Source organism: Marmota marmota, unplaced genomic scaffold, assembly GCF_001458135.2.
Source record: "Marmota marmota marmota unplaced genomic scaffold, marMar, whole genome shotgun sequence".
NCBI lineage: Eukaryota > Metazoa > Chordata > Mammalia > Rodentia > Sciuridae > Marmota > Marmota marmota.
The window spans coordinates 7,187,255-7,214,178 of record NW_026000261.1 but is presented as its reverse complement, the minus strand read 5'-3'; the positions used below and the strand labels follow the sequence as shown (position 1 = coordinate 7,214,178).

The 26,924-nt window shown below is 39.6% G+C and overlaps 1 protein-coding gene across 1 annotated transcript; it reads left to right on the top strand.

Moving 5' to 3' along the window:
- Positions 1-507: 507 nt before the first annotated feature.
- Positions 508-22,030, top strand: Prps1 (phosphoribosyl pyrophosphate synthetase 1). The gene is made up of 7 exons (XM_015497934.2): positions 508-784; positions 11,841-12,024; positions 13,682-13,780; positions 14,841-14,965; positions 17,561-17,734; positions 19,727-19,886; positions 20,973-22,030. The coding sequence occupies exons 1-7, from the start codon at positions 663-665 to the stop codon at positions 21,063-21,065; spliced, it is 957 nt and encodes a 318-aa protein (XP_015353420.1). The 5' UTR covers positions 508-662; the 3' UTR covers positions 21,066-22,030.
- Positions 22,031-26,924: the final 4,894 nt, after the last annotated feature.

The following is a 26,924-nucleotide window of genomic DNA, read 5'->3' as shown; positions in this document are numbered from 1 at the left end:
CACAATTACAAAGGGTAAACAAGCCCTTCGGACCGCTTGTGTTTGGGGTGTCTCTGTTTTATAAAAGTGCTTTAATCCAGTCCCACCCTCATAAAGAGATAAAAATCGAGTTCAGAAACCTACACATGCATGCGGCTGCTATCCTAATTAAAATATTTTCTTAAAGGAAACTATAAACTAGAGCCAGACTTAAATGTCTTTAGCTGAACAAGAAAGCATGCGTGATCTCTGCTTGCGGGAAAGATCTGGTTCTACGCGTCACCGGTATACCTCCACCCATATCCTTTCACCCCCAGTCAGATGTCTCCACGCTCTGTAGCCAGCTCTCCCCCCACCGCAAAGCTACCAAGGGGTGGGGCTATTAGCCTCACCCCGGTTTTTGCCCTCCAGCCAATACTCGAGAGAATAGAAGAGAGGTGAAGCTGCAGCGAGGTCTCCGCCCCTCGATCCCGCTCAGCCAATCGAAAATGAGTGGGTGTGGACTTCCCCCGCTGATCCCGCCTCCCCAGCTCGGTAATTTAGAGCCGCGCGCCGGGCGGGAATGTAAGATGGCGGAGTAGCAGCGCAAAGCGGTCAGTATTAAGTATTTGGGCAGACTTCGGTTCTGGTCTCCGCAGCAGCAGTGATCGCTGAGCGACGAGCGCCTAGGATAATTGTTCAAGATGCCGAATATCAAAATCTTCAGCGGCAGCTCTCATCAGGACTTATCCCAGAAAATTGCTGACCGCCTGGGCCTGGAGCTAGGCAAGGTGGTGACTAAGAAATTCAGCAACCAGGAGACCTGGTAAGGGCGAAGTTGGGACCCCAACAGACCTCACCTGTTTAGCAGGCAGGAGCTGTGGGGGATGGGGCCTCCGCGTGAGTTCCGGGGAACTGGGGGAAGGGGGAAAAGGGGCTGCTTTGGCGAGGGTGCTGTTTCCGTTATTTTACCTCTTGCGCGGGAGGGTCACGTTCATTCTCACCGTGTGGTGGGGTGGAGTCAAGATGGATCGTGAGGCGAAGCTGCTGGGTTTGAAGGCAGGGATGGAAGACCCAATGCAGTGATAGTGGCTGCCTAGAGCGAAGGGAGGGGATGGACGCTTAGCCTCGGCTGTGGGGACACGTGGCTTTGTCGCTTCACTGTTGAGCCGCCCGGGCTGGACTGGATTCGCTTCAGCTCTTGGACTGGTGTACGTTGGATAATGTACCGCGTTCGGAGCCCCCCGGTCTGTATTTTAGAATCTAAGAAGCAGCATTTTAATTTGAAATGGTGTCAGTCTGGTTTGGTGTTGAGGAAATTGGCATTATGTACTGAGGGCGCGAAAATTATTACTACTGACTTCCCTTAGATTGACAAGCGTTGACTTTCACATCTTTAAAATCATTAATCTCCCAACTAATCGGAACCATCCTTAAGTTAAATCTAGTTGATCGAATAAAGTGATGACATTAATTCTGCACCCTTGATCATTGGCATCTCGGCTTGAGTCATCCCGAAAGTCTTAGGGAACCTTAGTTCTGAGTTGGATCTTTGACCTTTTACCCAATGCAGCTACTGGTATATTAGCATATTTTTCAGTAATTGTCTATCCTGGAATTACCCATTTCTTATCGCTATGTGCGAGAATTTAGGGTAAAATTTATACTTGAGTGTTAAATAATTAAAGACAGGTAATGCAGTGGAACCTCTGGATCTAACAGTGCATTAACATTTGACTTTCTTTCATTGTCTTGTTCCTTTCCCCTACTTGCAACTTTCACATGTACCATTGTACTATTTTGGGGATAACTTAATTACCTGCTTCTTTCAGTGCCGCTGCCAGCTAAATGTAGAATATTCTGGCTTTGATAGGTTATCCCATCAGTTGTTATCCCATCAGTCAAATCATAGCACTGCCCACAGCATTATTGATACATGTGTTAAGGGTAAAGTTTTCATCTAATGATCAGTTAAATAAGATTACATTGAACACTTTTCCTTTTTTTTTTTTTTTGTACTGGGGATTGAACACAGGGGAGCTTTTTATCACTGAGCTACATCCCCAATTCTTTTTTTTTTTTTTTTAAAGTCAGGATCTCACCAAATTGCTGAGGTTGGCCTCCAACTTGCCTTACAAATTGCTGAGAGTTACTGGAATTACAGGTGTGCACCATCATGCCTGGGATTTTGGCTTTCTTCTTGAAAGTGATTTCCAACTGTAATTCTCCCTATCTTTTTTAGACCCAGTTGATATAAAACTATTCATCTGTAGTTGATAGCTTCTTCCTGGATTAGTGTGCTGCTGATTGTAATGCAAATGATAGCGCAAACACTTCCATCTGTAACCCGGCAATACCTTAGTCAAAAGAGGTTTGCAAGCTGCTATCCGTGGCTTTCAACACACCATTATGGCTCAGGGGCCTTACTAAAGAAGACAAAACCAGACCAGACTCAGAGTAGCAGCATAGCTAGGGGACAAGAATGTTATTCATTTGGAGGTTTTCTTTGGGCCCTCTGGTTATTAAATCCATTTCCTGTGCTTTCTGGAAAAATATGAAGGCTATTTTCTCCTTGTGTTAATCTCTTCTGCCCTCTGCATAATGTACCATAGCAGAACAGGAGGCTGTATTGGTGTGGTGGTGGGGGAACAATTTAGCTTCCTCCTGACTGATTTAGATTAAGCCTAATGTAGATAATTGCTGATTAGTTACTTTCCTTCTTTCTGGCTTAATCATTAGCGTGTGGTTCTGTAGATATTCTGAAATTGGCCCTGAACATAAAGATGTTTACTTTGGAGATCCCTTCCAACAATCTTTTTTTTTTTTTCCTAAGCTGCAGAAATTGTATCTTCTGCTCAATGAATCTTGGAATCTATAGGTATTGGATAGGCCAGTTCACTGCTGTGGGTCATCAGATGCAGAGCCTGTGCTCAAATAAAATAATTTTTGCTATTTGCTAGAATTTGGCAAAATCTCTGCTCCACCTTTTTGGTACCTAGGATAGAACCTAGGGGTGCTCAACCACTGAGCCACATCCCCAGGTCCTTTTTTAATTTTTATTTTGAGACAGGGTCTCACTAAGTTGCTGAGGCTGGCTTTGAACTTGCAATCCTCCTGTCTCAGCCTCCCAAGCCATTAGAAGTACAGACACATGCCACCAGGCTCAGCTAGAATCTTTGCCTTTGTGAGCAGAGTATTTTTCTTCCCAAATCAAGATAATCCTTAGTTATTTAGGAAACATACATTTACATAGGAAACATACATTTACACAGGAAACATACGTATATTTATAGTTTATGAGTGCATGTGTATATACCCACACATAAACATAAACGGGTTAAAAGTTAAGGTGCTAGAATTAGAGAACCTGAATTGAATCTTTCTTTGTCTTGGTAATCTCTTCTATAAAACATTGTCCACCTATAGTTACTGTGAGGATTAAATGAGATAGGAGTAAAGTTCTTAGGACATTGTTCAACACATAATAAAACAATAAATGCAACAATAAATGTTGGCAAGGAGGAGTGGCAATGGTATTGTGCAAAATGTAGGATATATAGCAGGTAAAAAAGAATATATCCTTCACAATTCCACTACCTGAGATAAACTGTTCATATCTTGATTTATGACCACCAACTACTGAGCCATATCCTGGCCCTTTTTATTTTTATTTCAAGACAAGGTCTCATTGCTGAGGGTCTTGTTGCTGGCCTTGAAGTTGTGATCCTCCTGCCTCAGCCTCAAGTTGCTGGGATTATAGGCGTGTGCCACGATACCCAGCTACATTTTCAAAAATTGAAGTCATTGTTTAAAGCTTTCTTTATTTAGTGACATTATGAATGGATTATTCCTTTAAATTTTCATATTATTAGCTTAGAATAAATCCCAAGAGGAGAATTACTAATTTAAAGGGTATGTACCAATTTTCAGGCTTTGGATACCTATTGTCAAATTGTCCCCCAGAAAAGTTGAGCCAAACTTTTCTATTTGCAGTCTCATCAGCAATAATAGCAACATTAATATTGAATGTATAGCTAAATGCTTAAGAAGTGCTAGTTTCTATTGGGTTTATTTGCTCGTGCCTGTAATCCCAGTGATTTGGGAGATTGAGGCAAGAGGATCACAAATTCAAGTACAGCCTTGGAAAAATCTCAGCAATTTAGCCAAACCCTGACTTAAATGAAGAGTACTGGATGTGTAATCCAGTGGTAAAAGCACTCCTGGGTTCAACCCCCAGTACCACAAATAAGTGTTAATTTCTATAATAAAGCACCTGAATGCTATGAGGAACTATTTTCTTTCTTTGTTACTGGGTATTAAACCCAAGGGTGCTTAACCACTGAGCCACATCCCCAGCCCTTTTTATTTTTAATTTTGAGATATGGTCTCACTGAGTTACTGAGGCTGGCTTTGAACCTGCCATCCTCTTCCTCAGCCTCTCCAGCTACTGGGATTTTAGGCGTGTGTCACCATGACCAGCAAGGGGAAGGTTTTAACTATGTTTGCCTAAGACTTGTATTCCCAAGTATTTTGTACATGTCAACACCTCCATATTCCAAATTCTTGAGATTTTCTTAATAGCATCTACTTCTAAGATTCACTGTATTTCCTTTTTGTGCTGTTTCACATTCAATGCCAGTTGGAAGCACTTATACCAGATACTAAATGAAAGGAAGGAAAAGGGTAGTTTTCTCACTTGTTAGCTAGACATAGTCTTCTGGCCTCCTTGAAAACCACTGGGAGAATGATTGGCCCAAGGCCTTTTGAAGTTTTTGCCTGTTAACTAGAGGGAAAGTATAAGGAGTTTTACCCTCTTGCTTACCGAACTAGATCTTACCACCTAGTAGATTTTATTAGAACCAAATAGGTTTTAGGCACAACTGCTATTTATTTACTGTCACAATTTACTTGATGAGATTTAGAAGAAACCATCAGAATAGTGTTGAGCCAGTGTGGTGGCCCACACCTATAATCCCAGCAATTTGGGAGATAGAGGCAGGAGAATCACAAGTTCAAGGCAAGTCTTAGCAATTTAATGAGACCCAATCTCAAAATAAAAATTAAAAAGGGCTGGGGGTGTAGTTCAGTGGTAGAGTACTCCTGGGTTCAATGCCCAGTAGTACATACAAAGAAAGAGAAATGTTGATTTGGAGGGTTACTTAGGATTGAAACCAGGGGTGCTGTACCACTACACTACACCCTCAGCTCCTTTTTTTTTTTTTTTGTATTTTGAGACAGTGTCCCATTAAGTTGCTGAGGATCTCACTGAATTTCCAAGGCTGGCCCCCAACTTGCCATCCTCTTGCCTCAGCCTCAAGTCACTAGGATTGCAGGTGTGCACCACCATGCAAAGCTTAGTGTTGAGATTTTTAGTTTTTATTTCTGGTATGAGGGATTGAGCCTTGGGTCACCTTACCACTGAGCTACATATCCAGGCCTTACTGTCAGTACCTTAATTTTTACATAATGAAATACTTTTTCAAGTTGCTAAATTTGTGCCTTGCTCTAACAAACATCTTTTGCTGTGGGTAAGTTTTTAGTTTTAAGTTTGGCTTTGGGAAATGGCTGAACTGTGGGTTGCTTGTTAAGTGATATAATTATAAAAAATGGTTCTTGTGACTGTTGGATGGTGAGCTGATAAGTGAATTTTAAATTTTTCAAGCCTTTAATGTGATGTTAGAATATGTAATTATTAAATAACCATATTAAGATTATTTATCAAAGTTATGTTTAACAGATGTTTAAATTGGCAGTGATAATTTTATAACTAAATACCCCACCTGCTTTCAAGAAAGGATTTGAAGTGTTTTTCATCATAGTCAAAAGTACAATTTTTTTTAGATATCAGAAACCTTATAGAACAAAGGGCTATAGTAATGGTGTCAAGAACTTGGCATGGCATCAGGGCTGGAGTTGTAGCTCAGTGATAGAGCACTTGCCTAGCTTTGTGAGGCACTGGGTTTGATTCTCAGCACCACATAAATAAATAAAATAAAGGTCCATCAACAACTAAAAAATTTTAAAAAAAGAACTTGGCATAGAATGATTATTGAAGTTTAATGTTACTTTAACTATATGTTTTGGCTTCCTGGCAGCTAGGGATAAAGGTATATGCAGTGGATTATATAGTTTTATTTTTATAAAACTCTAGAGACTTATAGGTACAAAATCCTAGGAATTTCATGGGTAGAATCTTTTTTTAAAAAAAAGCAAAAACACTATGGATTGTATCCAGGGGCACATAACCACTGAGCTACATCCCTAGTCCTTTTTATTTTTTTATTTTTTAAATTTTGAGACTGGATCTTGCCGAGTTGCTGAGGCTGACCTTTAACTTGTGATCCTCCTGCCTTAGTTTCCTCAGTCACTGGTATTATAGGTGTGTGCCACCATGCCCAGTTTAGTTGAGGCATTTGTATAGCAAGATAAGCCACCATGGTCTGAGAATGTTCTTTTCTGCTCTTACTTGACAATAATAAAGCTTTAAAAGCCTACAGAAATAGTTAAGCGGGGGTGGGGGGGGTGCTGGGGATATAGTATAGTTGGTAGAGTGCTTGCCTCACATGCGTAAAGCCCTGGGTTCAATCCCCAGCCCCACCAAAAAAAAAAGAACCATAGTTCTCTGATACCAGATAGAGGACAAATTGACTTTGTTGGGAATCAGTGTGCCCAACTGTCATTCTGTCCCAGGAAAATGGGGATCTTTGTCAAGGAGGTTAGGGGTAGAAGAGGAATGAGCAGGTTTAGCATTTTCTGAGCTTTGAAGTCCCTCAATTATTGAAAGTACTTGTGTTGCCAAAAGCTCAGTCCTTGTCCCCATTCCAATCCAATAACAAGGGCATGGTTTTGAGAAAAAGGAAAAAGAAGGTTTATTGCTTTGCTAACAAAGGAGAAACACAGGAAACTCCTGTCCCAGAGGCTGTGATTCTGCCCATCAGCAGGAACAGGGTTTTTTGTTTTTTGGTTTTTTTTAAGAGGTGATTCAGAGAAAATGAGTTTAGGAAGGAGAGATGAGGATGAAGAAGTTTAGGGGAAAAGAATATCAGGGAGGAGAAGTTTAGGGAAAAGAAGATTGGGAAAAAGAAAAAAATATGTAAGTTTCAAGGCCACAAGGGAAAGAGTCAAAACATCAAGTTACACTTGATTTTTTGTAACAGGTTTTAACCTGTTACACTTGGTTAAAACCACAGTTGTGTACCATAAAACAGAAATGCCACTTTTAGCCTGGAGAGCTCTCAAAGGGATGTGTTAATAGTAAAGAAGATCTGAGAAGTCCCTTACATGAATACTGCCTCTTACTTGGACCTGCCACAGTGAGAAATGTACAGAACAGGAGGTATTATTTAGTCATATCCACTTGAGTTCTTTTTGTTTTATTTTTACTTATTTTTTAGTCCTGAGGATTGAACACAGGGGTACTTTACCTCTGAGCTACATCTCCACCCCCATTTTTTATTTTTTTATGATCTATTTGGATTTTGAAGAATGTTTTCAGAAAGCAATTTTGGTATTGGCATAGTTGATGTTGCCAAAATATTAGAGGATATGTATCCTTTTTTTTAATTAATTACTGAAAGTCACACAAGGTTCATATACAAGTTTCAAACATAAAGAACAGAAAATGGTATAATGACCCTATGCATATCCTTCACCCATTTCAATAGTTATGAATCAAATTAAGTATCCATAAGTTAAAAAAAAAATACACTACTATGTCAAGTCAGCCACATGGAGGTCCACAAAATTACTATTGTTGTTTGTCTTAATATCACTAGTTAAGGACCCGTCATCAAATTCTTTGTTACTATATCATCCTGGTGGTACCATCAGGTTGTAATTCTACCCCCAAATTATATAAATATGAGTATCTGAAGAAGGGCATGGGTGGATTTGTCAAAACCTTTTAAGGAAACATGATCCCATATGCCACGGTGGTATATGCCTGTAATCCTAGCAACTCAAAAGTAAATGGAGGGGGGCTGGGGTTATGGCTCAGCGGTAGAGCGCTCGACTCGCATGTGCAAGGCCCTGGGTTCGATCCTCAGCACCCACGTAAAAATAAATAAATAAATAAAGTTTTTAAAAAGCCAGTCATTAAAAAAAAAAGTAAATGGAGGCATTCACTTCACTTTTATTCAAAAGTGAATAAGAGGCAGCCTAATCCTGAGGGGTTTTTGTTCATTCTTTTTTTTTTTAAAAAATTTTTTACCATACGATTCATTTTTATTTTTTTTTAGTCATACATGACAGCAGAATGTATTTTGACATATAATACATACATGGAATGTACATGCATCAATTATATTGTCTATTCTATTCTGCTGCCCTTCCTATCCTCCCTACTCTTCCCCTCCTTTCCCATCCTTTTCATTCATTCTTCATGTCATACTGGCACTGACTGGCTGATGACACTGGTAAGTAGTTACTTACCTTCATGGAATTTACATTCTAGTGGAGGAGACAGATGATAAACAGATCCACAAATAATAAGATGTAACAAATTGTGATGAGTATTCTGAAGGGAATAACTAGAATGATAAATAAACTAATCCTCCCCAGTTATTTTCTTAACTTTATTATGGAACATTTCAAACATAAAGAAGAGAAAATGGTATAATGACCCTACACACATCCTTCACCCATTTCAATAGTTATCAATTTATGGCTGTTTTTTTTTTTTTTTTTGGTACTGGGGATTGAGCTCAGTGGCACTCAACCACTGAGCCACATCCCCAGCCCTATTTTGTATTTTAGGGTCTCACTGAGTTGCTTAGCATCTCACCGATGCTGAGGCTGGCTTTGAACTCATGATTCTCCTGCCTCAGCCTCCCAAGCCACTGGGATTATAGGCATGCACCACTGCGCCCAGCTATAGCTAATTTTGCTTCCTCTTATTAGTCTTCCCTCACCACGCTCTCATGATTGAATTTTTGAAGCAAATAGATATTGTCATCCATATATATTTCAGTAAACAAAATAGTATTATCATGCCTAAAGAAATTGATAGTAATCCCTTACTGTCAAATAAGTAGCCAGAGTTCAATTTTTTTTCTCATAAAAATGTTCTTTTGTTTTAGTTTGAATTGGCATGCAAATAAGGTGTATATATTGCAATTGATTGATAATTTTATTATTAGTTGTTGATGGACTTTTATTTTATTTGTTTATATGCGGTGCTATCAACCAACCCAGTGCCTCACACATGCTAGGGAAGTGTTCTACCACTGAGTTAAGTCACATTTAATGTTTTTTTTCCTGGTACTGGGGATTGAACCAGGGACACTCTACTACTGAGCTACATTATTCCCCAGCCCATTTTATTTTGAGACAGGTTCTAAGTCACCAAGGGTGGTTTTGAATTTGCATCCTCCAGCCTCTGTCTCCCACATTGTGGCAATTACAGGTGTGTTTCACTGTACTCAGTTCCAGTCACTATTTAAAATCTTACTGTTTCTATTGATATCATACTTGACAAGAAGGTCAAGTAGGCTATTTTGATTGGAGACCTGAAAAATGAGTGAAGTGGTTTTGAGAAGAGCATTCAGATAGTGGAAAGAAGTGCAGTCTGTGAAGTAGTAAAGGGTGTCTTCATGGAATATAAAGGAAGAGAATGTGACTGATCCCTGATAAGCTTGGAAGAAAATACTTTGAGATGAGTTATTTCTCAAATTAACTGTTTAAATTGGATTTCGCCAGGTTTTCTCACAGTATTATAGTTTTTCAGAAAATAATACAACTGGACCTGGTTCTTTTGGCTAACCACAGAAGTGTGTTTGTTTTTTTACACTTCTGTGACCTCAGTTTTCATTGAGGGCTGCAGTAATGGTTTACTCAACTATGCACAAGGTACAATCACTTTTTTTTTTTTAAAGAGAGAGAGAGAGAAGAGAGGGGGAGAGAGAGAAAATTTATATTTATTTTTAGTTTCGGCGGACACAACATCTTGTTTGTATGTGGTGCTGAGGAGCGAACCCGGGCCGCACGCATGCCAGGCGAGCGCTCTACCGCACGAGCCACATCCCCAGCCCACAATCACTTTTTTTAAAAAATGAATTTTGAGAAGGGGAGGTGGTGTAGCTCAGTCCTAGAGCACTTGCCTAGCACACATGAAGCCCTGGGTTCAATCCCTAGCACTGCAAAATAATTGAATTTTGAGGTAATTGTACACTTACATTCACCTCTAAGTAAAAAAAAAAAAACAGATAAAAGTATACCCTTTACCCAGTTTTCCCAAACTTGTTTTTGTTTTTGTTTGTTTGTTTTGAGACAGGGTCTCTCTCAGTTGTCCAGGCTGGTCTTGAACTTGCAATCTTCTGCCTCAGCCTCCACAGTAGCTGGGATTACCGGTGTTCACCCCTGAACCCAGCACCTCTGTTTATTTTGATAGAGGTTTCTTTCGGGATGCCCTTTAAAGTTTTATTTGGGGAGTAAACATGAGATAAACATCATCCTGATGGGCATAATAATAGTGGGCAGTTTCTGAAACCACACAAAAGATAGTGGTGAAAGTGCCATAAAAATATAAAAGTATGCATGTTGTATTTAATAATAACTACATTGCCTTTTAATTTGAACAGGATTGAACTCAGGAGCATGTGACCACTGAGCCACATCCCCAGCTTTATTTTGTCTTTTATTTAGAGACAGGGTGTCACTGAGTTGCTTTAGCATTCACTTTTGCTGAGGCTAGCTTTGAACTTGTGATCTTACTGCCTCAGCCTCCTGAGCTGCTGGAATTAAAGGCATGTGCCACCACACCTGGAGTGAACTGAAGTTCTATTGTTCAGTAGGGGTTTTTAACAATTCTGATCTATCCCTTCTTTATACATATACACATATCCCTACCTTACCTTGAGGATTGATTGAGGTGGTGTGTGTGTCACTGGGGATGGAACCCAGGGCTTTGCATGTGCTAGCCAAGTGTTCTAACATTGAGCTACACCCCTAGCTCCAGATTTTTTTCTTTGAGATCATAATTTTTTTTTTCTTGGCAGGGACCCAAGTATGGGTATTAATTTTTGTTATGATAAAATATAGTTGTACTCCACTATTAGACTTACTTCCTATGGCATTGTTATTAAATAAGACTTACTGATTGGACAAAAATACAGTTGTTACAGAATGAGATCAAGGACCACATCTGCTTTATTCATCTTTGTATCCCTAGCTCCTAGCACAGTGACCAGCATATGAGCATTTAATATTTATTGAGCAAATTGCCAATATGGTAGAGGCAGTACTGTCTTCACTAGAAAGCATCATTATAGAAAGAACAGTGGTGATTCATCCTTATGATATTTCTACTTTCATTTTGTATGGATTATATAACAGTCACAGGTTCTATGTCAAATCTGTCTTTACATTGCATGACCACCTCCTGAAATTACTTTTCCAATTATTTGTGAATACTATAAAGTTAGCTAGTGTTTTTCATGCTATGTCACACATACAAACTTGTAATATTTGTGTAGTACATGGCAGTTCTAGTGTAAGAGCTCCTTCTTGGGATCTTCCAGAGTCTGAGGGGATCAATATCCACATGGCTTTAACCACCGATAGCATGCTATCAGGGAAGCTGTTTTTGTTTTTGTTTTTTTTTTGTTTTTGTTTTTTTAAGACCTTACTATCTATCCAAATACAGTATCGTGCTTAAAAGTATTGGGGAGGGGTACTGGTGATAGAACCCAGGGTCACTCTCCCATTAAGCTACATCCTCAGCCCTTTTTATTTTTCATTTTGAGACAGGCTCTCCTTAAGCTGCTGAGGCTAGCCTTGAACTTACCATCCTCTTCAGCCTCCCAAGTCACTGAGATTATGGGCATGCACCACCATGCCCAACTAAAAATCTATTGTTTTATCTTGCCTATCTTTCTCTAATTTAGTGTGGAAATTGGTGAAAGTGTACGTGGAGAAGATGTCTACATCGTTCAAAGTGGTTGTGGTGAAATCAACGACAATCTAATGGAGCTTTTGATCATGATTAATGCCTGCAAGATTGCTTCAGCCAGCCGGGTTACTGCAGTCATCCCATGTTTCCCTTATGCCCGGCAGGATAAGAAGGATAAGGTATGTTCAGAATCTATTTGTGTGTGTGGTGCTATGGATAGAACCAGAGCCTTTGTACATGCTAGGTATACACGCTACTATTAAGCCACACCCCCAACCCAGAGTCATTTTTTTAAAGCAGGGGAAGCAGGAGTATAGCCTAAAATTTAAAAAAATTCCTTAACTATCAGATATATATATTTCTGAGGTATTTTAAAGTCACATTTCCTTAGGTATTGCCCTGTCTTCACAATAGGTATATAGTGGTTTTGTGTAAACCAACACATTTGTATTCTGTATTTCATTCAAATTATGCATATGTAACTTTTCCATTAGCTTGCTGGTATTTTTAATTCTATTAATCAGACTAATTACCAATCCTGTGGAATAGAATATACACACACACAAATACATACATACTCGGACTTTAATCTAAGGGCACTTTACCAGTGAGCCACATCCCCAGCCCAGGTTTTTAATTTTTTTTTTTTAATTTTGAGACAGGATCTCAGTAAGTTGCTTAGGTCCTCACTACATTGCTGAGGTTGCCCTGGAACTTGTGATTCCCCTTGTCTCAGCCTCCCAGGTCCCTGGGATTACAGGTGTGCACCACTGTACCCAGCTGGAGTGGAATAATTTTTAAACTATATATGGTGTGTATTTGTGTCCCAGCTACTCAGGAAGCTGAAGCAGGAAGATCCTTTGAGCCCAGGAGTTCAAGGGCAGCCTGGACAACATAGTGAGAGCCTGTTTCAAAAAAACTATAGTAGATTTCTCTTAACTGTCATATAGTCAGGGTCTTGGTTGTTACATCTTCATAAAATATGAAGCCTATTTATATGAATACTTGGTCTCATATAGCTCTCTTATTTGATATTATTAGAGGATGAGGTATACACATAAAATTTTGCAAGGATGTTGTAATTAATGCCCAGCATTAACACACAGAACTTGGGAGAAAGGCCAGATATTCTTATTACAGCAGAGTGTAGAGTAAAGGGCAGGTGCTTTAGGGTGTAGCAGGTATACCTTTTACTTAATGGAGTTGAGGTTGCTGGAAAACTGATCCCCAGATGAATAAAGTGATGATGTAATTTACAAAGGAAACAATTTCCATTCTGTTATATATCTTTGAATTTTGATATTTTAGGTTTACACAGGCATGGGTATGTATGTAAGAAGATTTTAAAAAAATATATTTATTTTTAGTTGTAGTTGGACACAATACCTTTATTTATTTTTATGTGGTGCTGAAGATTGAATCCAGAGCCTCACAAATACTCGTCAAACACTCCACTGCTGAGCCATAACCCCAGCCCCAGTATTTAAAAAGATTTTAGTAAAGTTGTTTTTTAAAAGATGTTTTGAGTTTGCTGAGTTTGAAAATTGAACAGTAGAAGCTTTTGAATAGGCTGAAAATATGTATAACCAGTGAAATGATAATCCTGGAAGCAAGGAAGATATTTTATTTACTGAAATGTATATCCTCAGTTGGGAAGTGATGTTTCACTTAGCACATGTTCTTGACTATGATACACTCAAAGTCAATGGTAGCAAATTCCTGGTAGCACAGTGACTTAAACAAAGTAGATACACAATAAATAAATGTTTCTTGAAATGAATTGTATTTCAAATTGGCTTTTTTAGTTTTTCTTTTTCTTTATTCCCCTCCTTTTAGAGCCGGGCACCAATCTCGGCTAAGCTTGTTGCAAATATGCTGTCTGTAGCTGGTGCAGATCATATTATCACCATGGATCTACATGCTTCTCAAATTCAGGTATCAGTGGAAAATAATTATCAGGGATAATTATCTTGCCTTTCTAAGTAGAAGGAGTGGACTGATAATGCTCAACACTGCAGAGAGCCAAAAACTTCCCAAGTATAGCTCAAGTAAACTAGATGCTGAAAACATTTTAAATGCATTCACTGTAAGCACATCATCTTTACCATCTTTGCCATTTGAAGTGGATAGACAGGGAGGCAGTCTGATATTATAGGTATAGCCTACACTTTAGGATCAGACCTACTTTGAATACTGGCACTTATAATCACTAGCTCTGTACCCTGGGCAGTTTACTTCTGAACATACTTTTTCATTATTATAAAATATTAATTTCATAATATAATGCCTGGCCCATGACTGGTGCTCAATAAATGGAAGCTGTTGTTATTCTCCCTGAGGATTCAGTCTTAAATTTAGAGCCACAGATATTGGAACCTAACTTTTCATAGAAACTCAGAATGAAGGAAGTAGATTACTATATTTATTTTATACTATTTAAAGAGACTTCCAAATCATTGTCATTATCCCATGGCAACCAGCTGAGATTCATAGGTACCCATGTTACAGAAAAGGAACAATTTAATTGAGAAATACAACTAATTTTTATCAACTAGAATCAACATACATCTTCTGATTTCTAGTTATCCTGTAGGATCATTTATTATAGTTCCCACTAAATTTATGTATCACAACTTCTCTAAGTAGTTTACCAAGTGCCATGAAGTAGTACATATTAAACTAATGAGTACACACCATGGCTGAACAGTTCTTATGGTCTTGGCTAAACTTGGCTGTTCTTCACAAGGGTTCATTTGCAGTTCTTGCATTCAGTTGTGGGTTGGCTGAGGGTTGGATTGGCTGATCTTGGTGGGACTCTCTCAGCCAAGATTTGAGGAGGCAATTTTTATAATCTACCACACTGAGAATGCCTTTCTTTGTTTGAGTGTTGCAGTAAGGCATTCTCTCTATGCAAGTTATTATTTTCTTTTTGTTATCCATTTGCAAATGGAAGAGAAGGAAAACGAAGCAAAACTGACCTGCCTTCTTTCTCCAGGGCTTTTTTGATATCCCAGTGGACAATTTGTATGCAGAGCCAGCTGTCCTGAAGTGGATTAGGGAGAATATCTCTGAGTGGAGGAACTGCACTATTGTGTCACCTGATGCTGGTGGAGCCAAGAGGTATGGTTGAAATTAGTATTCTTCCCCATGTACTGGGAAAATCTAAATGGCAGTTTTAAGTAATATCTAATATTAGATATAGTTTTACTATCCTTTTATTGACCCAAATTACTACTTAGAAGACAAGTCAGAAAAGGAGACCTAAATAGTTACCATATTGCGGACTTGACTATAACATTAATAACTTGGCACTGCATGGCTAACAACACTGCAAAAAACCTATCTGAAAAGGTAGGAAATTTAGTTTTCTGTTGATTGGCAGCTGCTATTGAACTCCATATTAATGGATAAGTGAGCTTTTACACCCTTCTAATAATGCTGTTGGTTAGACCGTTTTGATCCTTGGGATTAAAATATTAAGCAGGGAGGAAAATAAAGTATGACATTTTTATTTAAAGCCAGGACTTTAGAATTTTAAACTCATTGCCAGGGATTTCCATTTATGGTGCTTTACAGCTCACATGGTGCAGACTAAGAGCTCTTGCGTTTCTTAGTGGATTACTTATAGTAATGCATTCAGAAGTATGGCACATGTTCTTCTTGATGGGGAAATAGAATGAAGAGCTCCAAAACACAGATGATTAGGAAAAGCTAATTCAGAACTTTTTAAAAGCCATTCAGATCTTTAGTGACATCAGGCATGGTGGTACACACCTTTAATCCCAACAGCTCAGGAGAATCTCAAATTTGAGACCAGCCTCAACAACTTAGTTAGGCCCTAAATATAGTGAGACCCTGTCTCAAAATAAAAAAGTAAAAAAGTGCTACAGATGTTTCTCAGTGGTTAAGCACCTCTGGGTTCAATCCCTGGTGAAAAATCTTCAATGACTATTTTTCAGCAGCTTCTTTATTTTGTTACTTCAGTGGAACTGATAAGCTGAGAACTTAAGTTCTGTTATCCATCTGGTGTGTGACTTGATAAGCTCCATTCAGTCATTAATTACCCTCTGCTATACTGGAGAGAGTGTATTAAAATCCCCCAACTGGAGTTGTCATAGGCACTATGGTCACATCTTGCCAAGGGACTTAGAAAATAATCACATTTTAAAGAGTTAAGCAGGATTTTCTTGTCAAAGTTGGGTACAAGAAACTGCCTTAAGCAGATAATTTGTTGCTCTTGGTGATTATTTTCATCATAATCACATTGTAATAATGGAATGTTTTCGACGGGGCTAGCCCTTTTGCTTTGACAGGGTTTGGGGAGTAGATAGGGTCTACTCCCTATGTACTGTGCAATTGTTATCTGCACAGGAGTTCTTCTCTCAGGGATGAGAGATGTAGGATACATTTTCTAACTCTTTTTTCCTTTGTTGATTAATGAATATGTTGGCCAATGAGTATAGATGGTTTGGGACACTTAAAGTAATTGATTATGCATTTGCTTCAGATAATCAATCATTCCGAGTAAATTGGTTACCACCAATGTTATGTGCCTAAGCAGTAGTAATGGACAACTCAGGGTGTGGCTTGTTTAGGTCAAGGTACAAATGTTGCCTAGAGTTATGCTTCAAATCTTATTATACGGTCACAGGTTCCCCCTTTTCCAGTAGAAATCTAGATATGTAACCATAGTCACAAGGAAATAGGATATAATATTATAGGTTAATCAGTGCTATACTGAAAAGAATAAAATAACCCAAAGCACAGGCCTTTGCTTTGTGTATGAAAAGATGACAGTGGAGCATGAATGTACATGTCACCAGGGCAGCCCAATATTATTTACACCAAATGGCTTTGTATTTGAGTGACTTATGAACTATATGGTTACCAGTCAGACTTATCTAATACCCCACTTTCTTGCTGTGGTTTGTGTTATATTGTAATAAGGAAAAAAATAATAATTGTATTTTTATTTAGAGATAGTTTAGCCTGTACAGTGAAACACCCAGTTTGTATGGTTAATTGATATAACTTTCTTTCTAGCATTCATAAAAGAAGTTCCCAAACTTGGTGTCCAGGTACAGTTGACACTGACAATTTGTGGATGTTTTGCCACCATCACAAAGGGGGCCACGAGGGCACAGGCATTGGAACAGGCTGGGCACTGCTCCTTTCCTGCCAGCTTCAGGTTCACATCTCATATCCACAGGCACTGGTGTTCTATAATGGAAATGGGGACAATCTGTACACCCCTGCATTGGTTAATAAAGTCTTCTCTCATCCCTTTGTTACAAATCCATTAACTAAGTGTGCCTTAGCATTATACTACTTCCCAGGTCTCTCCTTTACCCAGAATGAATGGTTACCAAAGTGTGAGTAACATTCCTAAATTGCCATTGGGATAAAGGCATTAGTCCATACAACCCAGTTTGTGTTGAGAGGTCATCAATGATAGTTGTTTTCTTTTAGCCCTAGAAACTGTTTAGTTTCAGTGATTACTCTCCCCTAGAAAATCAGCCCATTCTCTTTTTGTATGTGTGGTGATGGGGATTGAATCCAGGGTTTCTCTTGGTCTAGACAAGTGCCCTACCACTGAGCCACACCTCCAGTCCTTCCAGCTCATTCTTTAGTCTATTTCTTTTTCTTTTTCTCTTTTTTTTTGTCTTAGAAATCTTATACACTTGTGTTTAACATTGAATATCTCTTATTTTGCAGAGTGACCTCCATTGCAGACCGGTTGAATGTGGACTTTGCCTTGATTCACAAAGAACGGAAGAAGGCCAATGAAGTGGACCGCATGGTGCTAGTGGGAGATGTGAAGGATCGAGTCGCTATCCTTGTGGATGACATGGCTGACACATGTGGCACAATTTGTCATGCCGCTGACAAGTGAGTACAGAGTTGGGAAGCTGGTGGTTAGAAGTAAAAAAGCTAAGCTGGGCATGGTGGTGTACTTCTGTAATCCCAGCAACTCAGAAGGCTGAGGCAGGAGAATTGTGAATTCAAAGCCAGCCTTGGCCACTTAGTGAGACCCTATCTCAAACCAAAAAATAAAAAGGGATGGGGATGTAGCTCAGTGGAAAGGCATCCCTGGGTTTTTAATCCCCAGTACCAAAAATGTAAAAAATAAAATAAAAAGCTAATAACTGATATTTGAATGCCTTCAGCCTGCCAATACTTTTTGGAACTGAATCAAAAAAGATAAGTAGCTTTGGAAGGTTTTCATAAGCCTAGGCTTGAATTATAATAAAAATTGAGTACTCTTTTTTTCCAAATTTTCTTAGTTGTAGCATTGTCTGTATATCAGTACACAGTTTCATCTGGTGTTTTTAAGTCTACAATTCAGTTGCATTAATTATAGTCACAATGTTGTACAGCCATTATAGCTATTTGTTTCCAATGTGCTTTTCATTTCCCTGAGTACTCTACTTTTGGTGCTAGGGATTGAACCCAGGGGTGCATTAATACTGAGCTACATCCCTAGCCCTTTTTATGGTGGGTTTTTTTGGGGGTTTTTTGGTTGTTGTTGTTTGTTTTTTTGTTTTTTTAAGGCGAGGTCTTGCTTAGTTGCCAAGGCTGGCTTTGAACTTGATCCTCCTTCCTCAGCCTCCTGATTCACTGGAATTAACAGGTGTGCACTACTGTACCCGGCTGCCAGTCACTAATTTCTCACTTCCCCTGTCTGTTTTATACAGTACCTCTACACTTGATAATCTTTCTAAAACTATGGCCAGGGTCCATCGCTTCTCTCCTGCAGAATCATAAGTGGCTTTCCACTGTTTACAATCCAAACCACTATGAACAGCATTGTTTCTTATTTGGTACTAGGGATTGAACCCAGGGATACTTTACCACTGAGCCACATCCTCAGCCCTTTGTATGTTTTATTTGAGACAGGGTCTCACAAAGTTGTTTAAGGCCTCCCTAAGTTGCTAAGGTTGGCTTTGAACTTGCAAACCTCCTGCCTCAGCCTTCCAAGTAGCAGGGATTACAGGTATGTGCCACTGTGCCTGGCTATTTTACTTCTTAGAATGGTTTTTTAAATTCCTAAATGTCTGTACCTGGCACATAATAGGTATGAAAAAGATTCCTAGCTTGGCTCCTTGAGTTTACATTTATAAAACCCACTTTATCCTTGTATTTATAAGATACTAATTTGTGTAACAGATCAACTCCCTGAAATGTCAGTGGCTTAATATGGTAGTTTCTTTCTCGTCTGTGGCACTCTCCAATACAAGTATTCCTGATTGGACTCATTTTCTGGGACCCAGACTCTTTCAAACTTGTGACTATTTCTTTTAACATGTGGCTTCCAAGATTTTGCTGGGAAATATTTCCATTTTGGCTAGCTAGAAAAGAAAAGGAGCACAGGGGATTACCCTTGAGTGATTTATTAAGTCCAGCCAAGAAGTGACTTAGTGCAGATTTCTCTTCTTGATATGGACAGAATTGTGTCCTCCTAAAATTCACATGTTAAACCATAACCCCAAATGTGATGGTATTTGAAGATTACTTTTGGGTGGTATTTCAGGTTTAGCTGAGGTCTCAAGTGCAGAGCCCTCATGATGGAATTAGTGTTCTTACAAGAAGAGAACACTGGAAAGCTTTCTGGCACTCTGTGCATGCGCTCAGAAGAGATCCTGTGTACACACAGCAGGGTGGCAGTCTCTTACAAGAGAAGAGATTTTAGAACGAAACGTACCCTATCTGTACCTTGGTCTTGCATTTGCCAGCCTCTAGAACTATAAGAATTACGTTTCTGCTTAAGCCACCCAGTCTATGAAGTTTTGCTATGGTAGACTAATACACCTTTTCTCCCTAACTCAGATTCTATAACAGTGAATAAGATTAATCCAAGTCATCTCTCTTTTTTTCCACTAGACTTCTCTCAGCTGGAGCGACCAGAGTTTATGCTATCTTGACTCATGGAATCTTTTCTGGCCCAGCCATTTCTCGAATCAATAATGCATGTTTTGAAGCAGTAGTGGTCACCAATACCATACCTCAGGAGGACAAGATGAAGCATTGCTCTAAAATACAGGTGAGAATAAGATTCTTGCAAAACAAGATTTCATCTGAGTGTTTAGGGGTGGTTATATATGTTAAATTAGGTCTCTGGATTCGGAAGATCTCCTTTGATCTTGAAGTTTGTCCATTATCAGGATCTGTGATCAAAAAACACCTGTTTAAAATTCAAATTGCTAGACCTCAGAACCTAGAGGATAGAGCCTAGGATTCTACATTTTAACAGGCTATTCCAGTGATTTTTTTTCTTTTTTTTTAGTACTGTGGATTGAACCTAGGTATACTCTACCAGTGAACTAATGTAAGCCCTTGGCCCTTTTATTTTTGAAACAAGGTGTCACTGAGTTGCTGAAGTTAGCCTGGAACTTGTGATCCTCCTACCTCAGCCTCCTGAGTTTCTGGGATTATAGGTGTGTGCCACTGTACCTGGCACTCCCAGTGATTTTTTTTTATTTTTGGTACTGGAGATTAAACCAGGGGTACTTAACCACTGAGCAACATCTTCAGCCCTTTTATTTTTTATTTTGACACAGGGTCTTGCTAAGGCTGGCCTCAAATTTGTGATCATCCTGCCTCAGCCACCAGAGTTGCTGGGGATTACAGGCATGGACTGCCACACTCAGCACTCCCAGTGGTTTTGATGCACATGAAAGTGTACAAGTTCATGCTTTACACAAACCCTATTTATCTTACTCTTAACTATTGTGTTTTGTTTTTGCAAGACCACATGTTTTATTACTAGATGTAAAAGACATAAAATTGTTCTATCAAATTACTGTCAAATTTTTTCAAACTTGTACTCATTTTTGTACATCTTTTTAGGGATTTGGACTAAATTCAGACTGGCACTGGTCTGTAGTTCACCATTTTGGATTTTAAAATGGCATCCCACCATCATTTTGAGCCCCAGTGAGAGTTTTTCCTCCATTACTAACATTTGACTGTTTCCTAAATGCGTATAGTAAAAATATTGTTCTGAATCGTAGCTGAGTATGGGCTTATGAGGAGGGGTGCTCACTAGATTACTCAACAGTGGAGGCTTCAAACTGGCCAATCAGCTCTGTCCATGTCTACTAACCTGGTGCCTTTCTTGCCTTTCTAGGTGATTGACATCTCTATGATCCTTGCAGAAGCCATCAGGAGAACTCATAATGGGGAATCTGTTTCCTACCTATTCAGTCATGTTCCTTTATAATAGAATAACTTGAGGCTTTTTTAAAAATAAAATCAGCCCTACTCCTTGTTTCCCTTAGTATTTGATGACAAATTCAGCAGAAGACCCAGCTTGCTCCAGTATAGCTTTCTACATCCCACATCATGTAAATGAGGGTTTATTGTAAATTGGGGGAAGACAGATTGAGATTAACTGCTGGGATTTCTTAACTGCATTGTTTCGTTCTGGCTTCCTTAATGATTTTGTGAACCTTGCAGCTTTAACTAGAGTTCAGCTGCTTCAAGATCTCAGACTTTGAGGGTGTTGAATAAGGCTGTTTAGATGGTTGGGGAAGCTCAGACTTTGCATGTGAATACTTTGGGGATTTTTCTTTGTCAGAACAACTAGCCACAAAGCAGCCCATGTGTGACAAGTTTCTCCAAGATCTGTGCTAAATCAAGAACAAGAGCCCTCAAACCTATTCTCCTGAGCAAGCACCCTGTTAAGGCAGGAGCAGGCAACTCAGCCTGAAAAAACTGTTGGGTGGGATCCTGAGAGGGGAGGGGGTAGCACAGTGCAGCAAATGTTTCTTGGGAGGAAGAAGCCTGATTCATTGTCATCTGGTTGACCATGTAGCTTGTATTCCCTTTGTACCTATTCCTTTCTATGGCTTTACAACTTCAGCCATTTTGACCTTTTCCTGGCCAGATATCCTCTTGGGCCCAAACAATCATTGTATCATAGTCTTCTAGAACACAGACTTGCTTCTTGCTGTGTAATTGCTAACATTCACATTAGATATTTTGCTGTAGCTTAACCTTCCTTAGCCTACTTCCACCGTGGTTGTGGGTTTTAGGTGGTATACTAGTGCCTTTTAATTTAAGTATTTAATTTTCATATTTCTTCCTGGAATCTGTTTGGCCTCTCCAATGACCTGACATTTCTGTTAAAAGTTTGATGTTAATTGTCTCTTGTAGAAGAAACTAATAAAGTGTCTATGTGTGTGATTTTTTGGGGTCTTTATCTTCCATCATGATTCTCTGCTGATGGTTTGATTTAGATGTCTTGCATCCAGTGATAGCTCCTGTTTCTTTGTTTCCCAACTATTTTTGCTACCTTGTTTTAAGCCAAGAGAAAACAAGGCAACAGCTTTATTCAACTGTAAGACTTTTTAAGATATTCAGAGCTTACTGAGAACTAGAGTCTAATTTTGTGTAGTGAACCTGAATTACACTGCTGGATCTCTGGTTCTTATTCTGGGGACCCAAATTAGGTATTTGCTTATAGGAGGAGTGTTTTATGATTTATTCATTTTGAACCAATTTTGCCAAATGTGGTAATTTCCCTCTATTCATCAGTGGTGACCGATGTTTGGCATTTAATTTCAGCCCTTTTAAATAAAAACTGTTTTGAGAAGGTAAGTGTGCAAAATTTAAGAATGCATTATGCATTCCAGAATTTTAAGTTCATTTCCTTGTGTATCATCAATTAAGGGTGCTCTTTTCCTTTGTGAAGTACTATGATTCTGGAGCTTGGTGGAAGCCTTGATTTTTGAAGCTTGGGCCTGCTTTTATTTATTATGTTTATCCTTTTGTTGAATATCTACATTACAACTAGCTTCTCTTTCTACAATTTGAGGGACTGAAGGGACTATGATTCCCTTGCCCACTTCAATCTCAAATGTTTGCTCTGGAAGAAGCTGAGATGAAGCATTGATGGCTTCAATTGCTGGTGATGTTATTTCTTGAAGTATTGGATGAATTGGTCTGGGTTTACCATCTTAGAATATAGTAGTTCCCTACCTCTCCACAGATAATGATCCAACCTCCCCACCCCCACTCCCCGAGGGTACCTAAAACCATGCCTAGTACTGAAATAAATTTATATATATATATATATACACACACACACACACATACAGTTTTTTCCTATGCATGCATACCTGTGATAAAGTTTCATCTACAAATTAGGAATTGTAAGAACATCAACTGGTAATAAATAGAAAATTATAAATATTCTGTAATAAAATTGCCAGCATCACTACTGTTTTGCTTTGCAGATATGTGTGTGTGTGTGTGTGTGTATATATATGTATATATATATATATATATATATATATATATATATATAATATATAATTTTTTTTTTAGAGACCCTGTCACTAAATAAAATACAAAAAATAGGGCTGGGGATGTGGCTCTGTGGTCAAGTGCCCTTGAGTTCAATCCCTGGTATCCCCTGCCCCTAAAAAAAAAAAAATCAGTTTGGAGGCTCTGCTGATTAATGTTCTTTTTCCACATTGGTGTGCAGGGCCAGCCTTATACAGATGGAACCCTTGTACTCAACAGAGGGCCTGAAAGAAGGGCCCTAAGGACAAATAACCAACACCCCTATTTTGTGATATTGGGGCTTGAACCCAGGGGTGCTTTCATCCCAGCCCTCTCCCCCTTTTTTTTGGAGATGGTCTCATCAAGTTACTGAGGTTGACCTTGAACATGTGATCCTGTGTCACCAAGATTACATGTGTGTGCCACCATGTCTGGCCTTTGGGGCCATTAAGTAAAACTTGAACACAAGTACTGTGTGATACTGGATACCGATTTGATGACCAAAATGACTAACAAACAGGCTGGCAGCATATACAGGATGGATATGCTGAACAAAGTGATTTATGTCCCACACAGGACAGAGTGAAACAACATGAGATTTCGTCATGCTATTCAGAATAGCATACATACAATTTATGAATTGTTTTATTTCTGCAATTTTCCATTTAATATTTTTAGCCTGCAGTTGACTGAGCAGCAAGCCATGAAAAGTAGAACTGCAGATAAGGGGTAACTATTTTGATATAAGACTTCTGTGAACCTCTTTTGATTAATTCATTTCCTGTGTTGAGATTTTGAAGTCATTTAAGAAAGGCCCTAGGGCTGGGGATATAGCTCAGTTGGTAGAGTGCTTGCCTCACATGCACAAGGCTCTGGCCCTGGGTTCAATCCCCAGCACCACCACCACCAAAACAAAAAAAGCCCTAGGTGGGCACATTGGTGCATGCCTATAATCCCAGCAGCTCCGGAGGCTGGAGCTGGAGGATCGTGAGTTCAAAGCCAGCTTCAGCAATTTAGAAGGCCCTAAGCAATTTAGAGAGATCCTGACTCAAAAAGTCTGGGGTTGTTGCTCAATGGTTAAGTGCCCCTGGATTTGATCCCTGGTACCCCTCTCCCCCCAGAAATAAAGCCCTCGGCAGAGTAGTGTGTTTTCACAGGTTTGTAATCCCAGCTACTTCCAGTTGAGAAAGGGTCACAAATTCAAGGTCAGCCTCTGCAATTGAGTGAGACTCTTTCTCAATAAAGTGCTAGGAATGTACCTCAGTGGTAAGAGTGTCCCTGGGTTCAAACTCCAGTGCTGCAAAAAAGCCCTCAAGGACCTCCAACATTGATCCTTATGCCTGGGGGAAGGCCAGTATTCAGTTCCCTGTGACACTCAACAAAGTGCCATAATCATCCATTTTCTACAGTGGGAGAAACCAAAGTGTGTTGCATAGTGAGTTTTTTTTTGGGGGGGGGAGTACCTGGGATTGAACCCAGAGAGGCTTAGCGACTGAGCCATATTCCCAGCCTTTCTTTTATATTTTTGAGACAGGTCTTTAGAGACAGTTGCTTAGGACCTTACTTAGTTGCTGAGGCTGGCTTTGAACTCTAAATTCTACTGCCTCTGTCCCCCAAGCCATGCCCAGCAGTGATGGGTTCCTGACTGCAAAACAGTGGCAGGAGCAGACTGTGGGGCATGAGGAGGTGACAGCACCAAAGCTGAACTCTGATGCAGGCAAGTACAGTTCACAGGAAATTACCTGGATGACATATGATTGCCTCTGAGCAGAAGGCACCACTAGGTTCTGTTTCACACCCCCTTTACCTCCCCCATCTCCAGAACCAGAGAATAGGAGATTTCCTGGACCAAGGCTAAACTTAACAACTCCCAAAACTGATGCTTCTATGGAAGATCTGTTTCATCTCAAAAGGGGACTGCTAAATTTAAGTCTTCTTCCCAGATTAGGATACCAAGTGTTTTCTGCTACAAATGTTAATTTGTCTATTAATAGCATGTTAGACCTGAGAGTTATTAGAATTATAAAAGCCTGAAATGCCAAAAAAGAAATATTTGTCTCTCCTATTGCCCTGATTTTTTTTCCTGGTACTGGGCTTTGACCCAGGACAGGAGGAGGGGGGGCAAGGAGTTCTACCTGTGAGCTACATCCCCAACCCTTTTTACTTTTTAAATTTTTATTAGTGCATTATAATTACACATAATAGTGGGATTGATTGTTACATAATTATACACACATTTTATTATTGAGACAGGGTCTTTTTAACTTGTCCATGTTGGCCTCAAACTTTCAATCTCCCGGCCTCAACCAGTGAGGTTGGCTCCTCCCCAATAGAAAAAAAAAAAAGCTTTTTAAAATTGAGACTGAGAGAAGATAAGTTTTGTACTTCTGACCTAGCACCCACCACTCAAACCACTGCTTCTTATGTGGAGGTGTGGTTTCACCAGAGAATAATGGGACACTAGATGTTCTGTGTGGAAAAATAGCCATTACATCAGGTCAGGAAATGGAGTCAGCCTCCGACTGTGGCTTTCATCTATTCCTCCAGTCATTAAAAGCTTCTGTTGATTGTCTTCCTGGAGCCTCAAACACCTTCTCTTTGTCTTTACAGAACATTCATTTTAATTGCCCATGAGAAAGCCTTTTGAAACCTGTGCATAACATGACCAAAGAGGTTTGAGGACAGCATGTGTCTTCAGAATTCTCTTTAGGGACGTCAGAGTACCTCATCCCCCCATCACCTGATAACATGTTACCAGGGGCATCTATGATATCCTATAGTATCTTTAAATAAGAGAAGGAAGGGATAGAATTAGCAGCAATAGGGCAGGTGGACATTGTGAAGTTTATTTGTGTCTCATTTCCAGGCCAAGGATAGATCAGTCAGGTTTTTGCCACCTACTCTCAACTTCTGGCTCTGCTCCTTGCAGCAGATTGCCCCAAAATGCACTTGGTGGTATCCCTGTGTACTCCCTGACTACCAGACTTTGCTACTTGAAACAAGTGGCTCAAGACAAGCCAAGATAGCTTAAAAGCAAGGGGCTGCTGTGACTAAAAGACCTGACCAGAACAATTTTAGAGGAAGAAAAGTTTATTTGGTGTCTCATGGTTTCAGAGGTCTCAGTCCATAGAGAGCAGGCTCCATTCCTTGTGGCTCAAGATAAGGCTGAACATCATGGCAGAAGAGTGTGGCAAAGGCAAGCAGCTTACATGATGATCAGGAAGCAGAGAGAGAAAAAAAGAGTCTCCACTTGCCAAATACAAATATATACCCAGAGCCAGGCCCCCAATGTCCCACCTCCTCCAGCCACACTCCACCTTCCTCCAATTTCTACTCAATTAATCTCATCAGGGGATCAATTCACTGCTTGGGTTAAGGCTCTCATAACCCAAATCATTTCCCCTATGAACTCTCTCATTGTCTCGCATGGGAGCTTTTGGGGTCACTTCATATCCAAACCATAACAGGGCCTACAGCTTCACTTTTATCTTTACTTCCATGCTTGAGACCTATTTTTCTCTCAGATCTTTTTTGCTGGTCTGAGACTCCTGAGGCAGAAACATCACAAGTTTGAGTCCAGCCTCAGCAACTTAGCAAGACCCTGTCTGAAAATCAAAGGGGGCAGTGGAGATGTAGCTCTGGTACATCACTTGCCTAGCATCAATCCCCAGTAGTGGAAAAAAAAAGACTTAGGGTCCATGAGAAAGTAGACCATCAACATTCCTTCCTAAATGCTATTTTCCATTCTGCTCTCCATTCCTGTGGAATACCTGACTCTCTTCCCCTCTGGAAG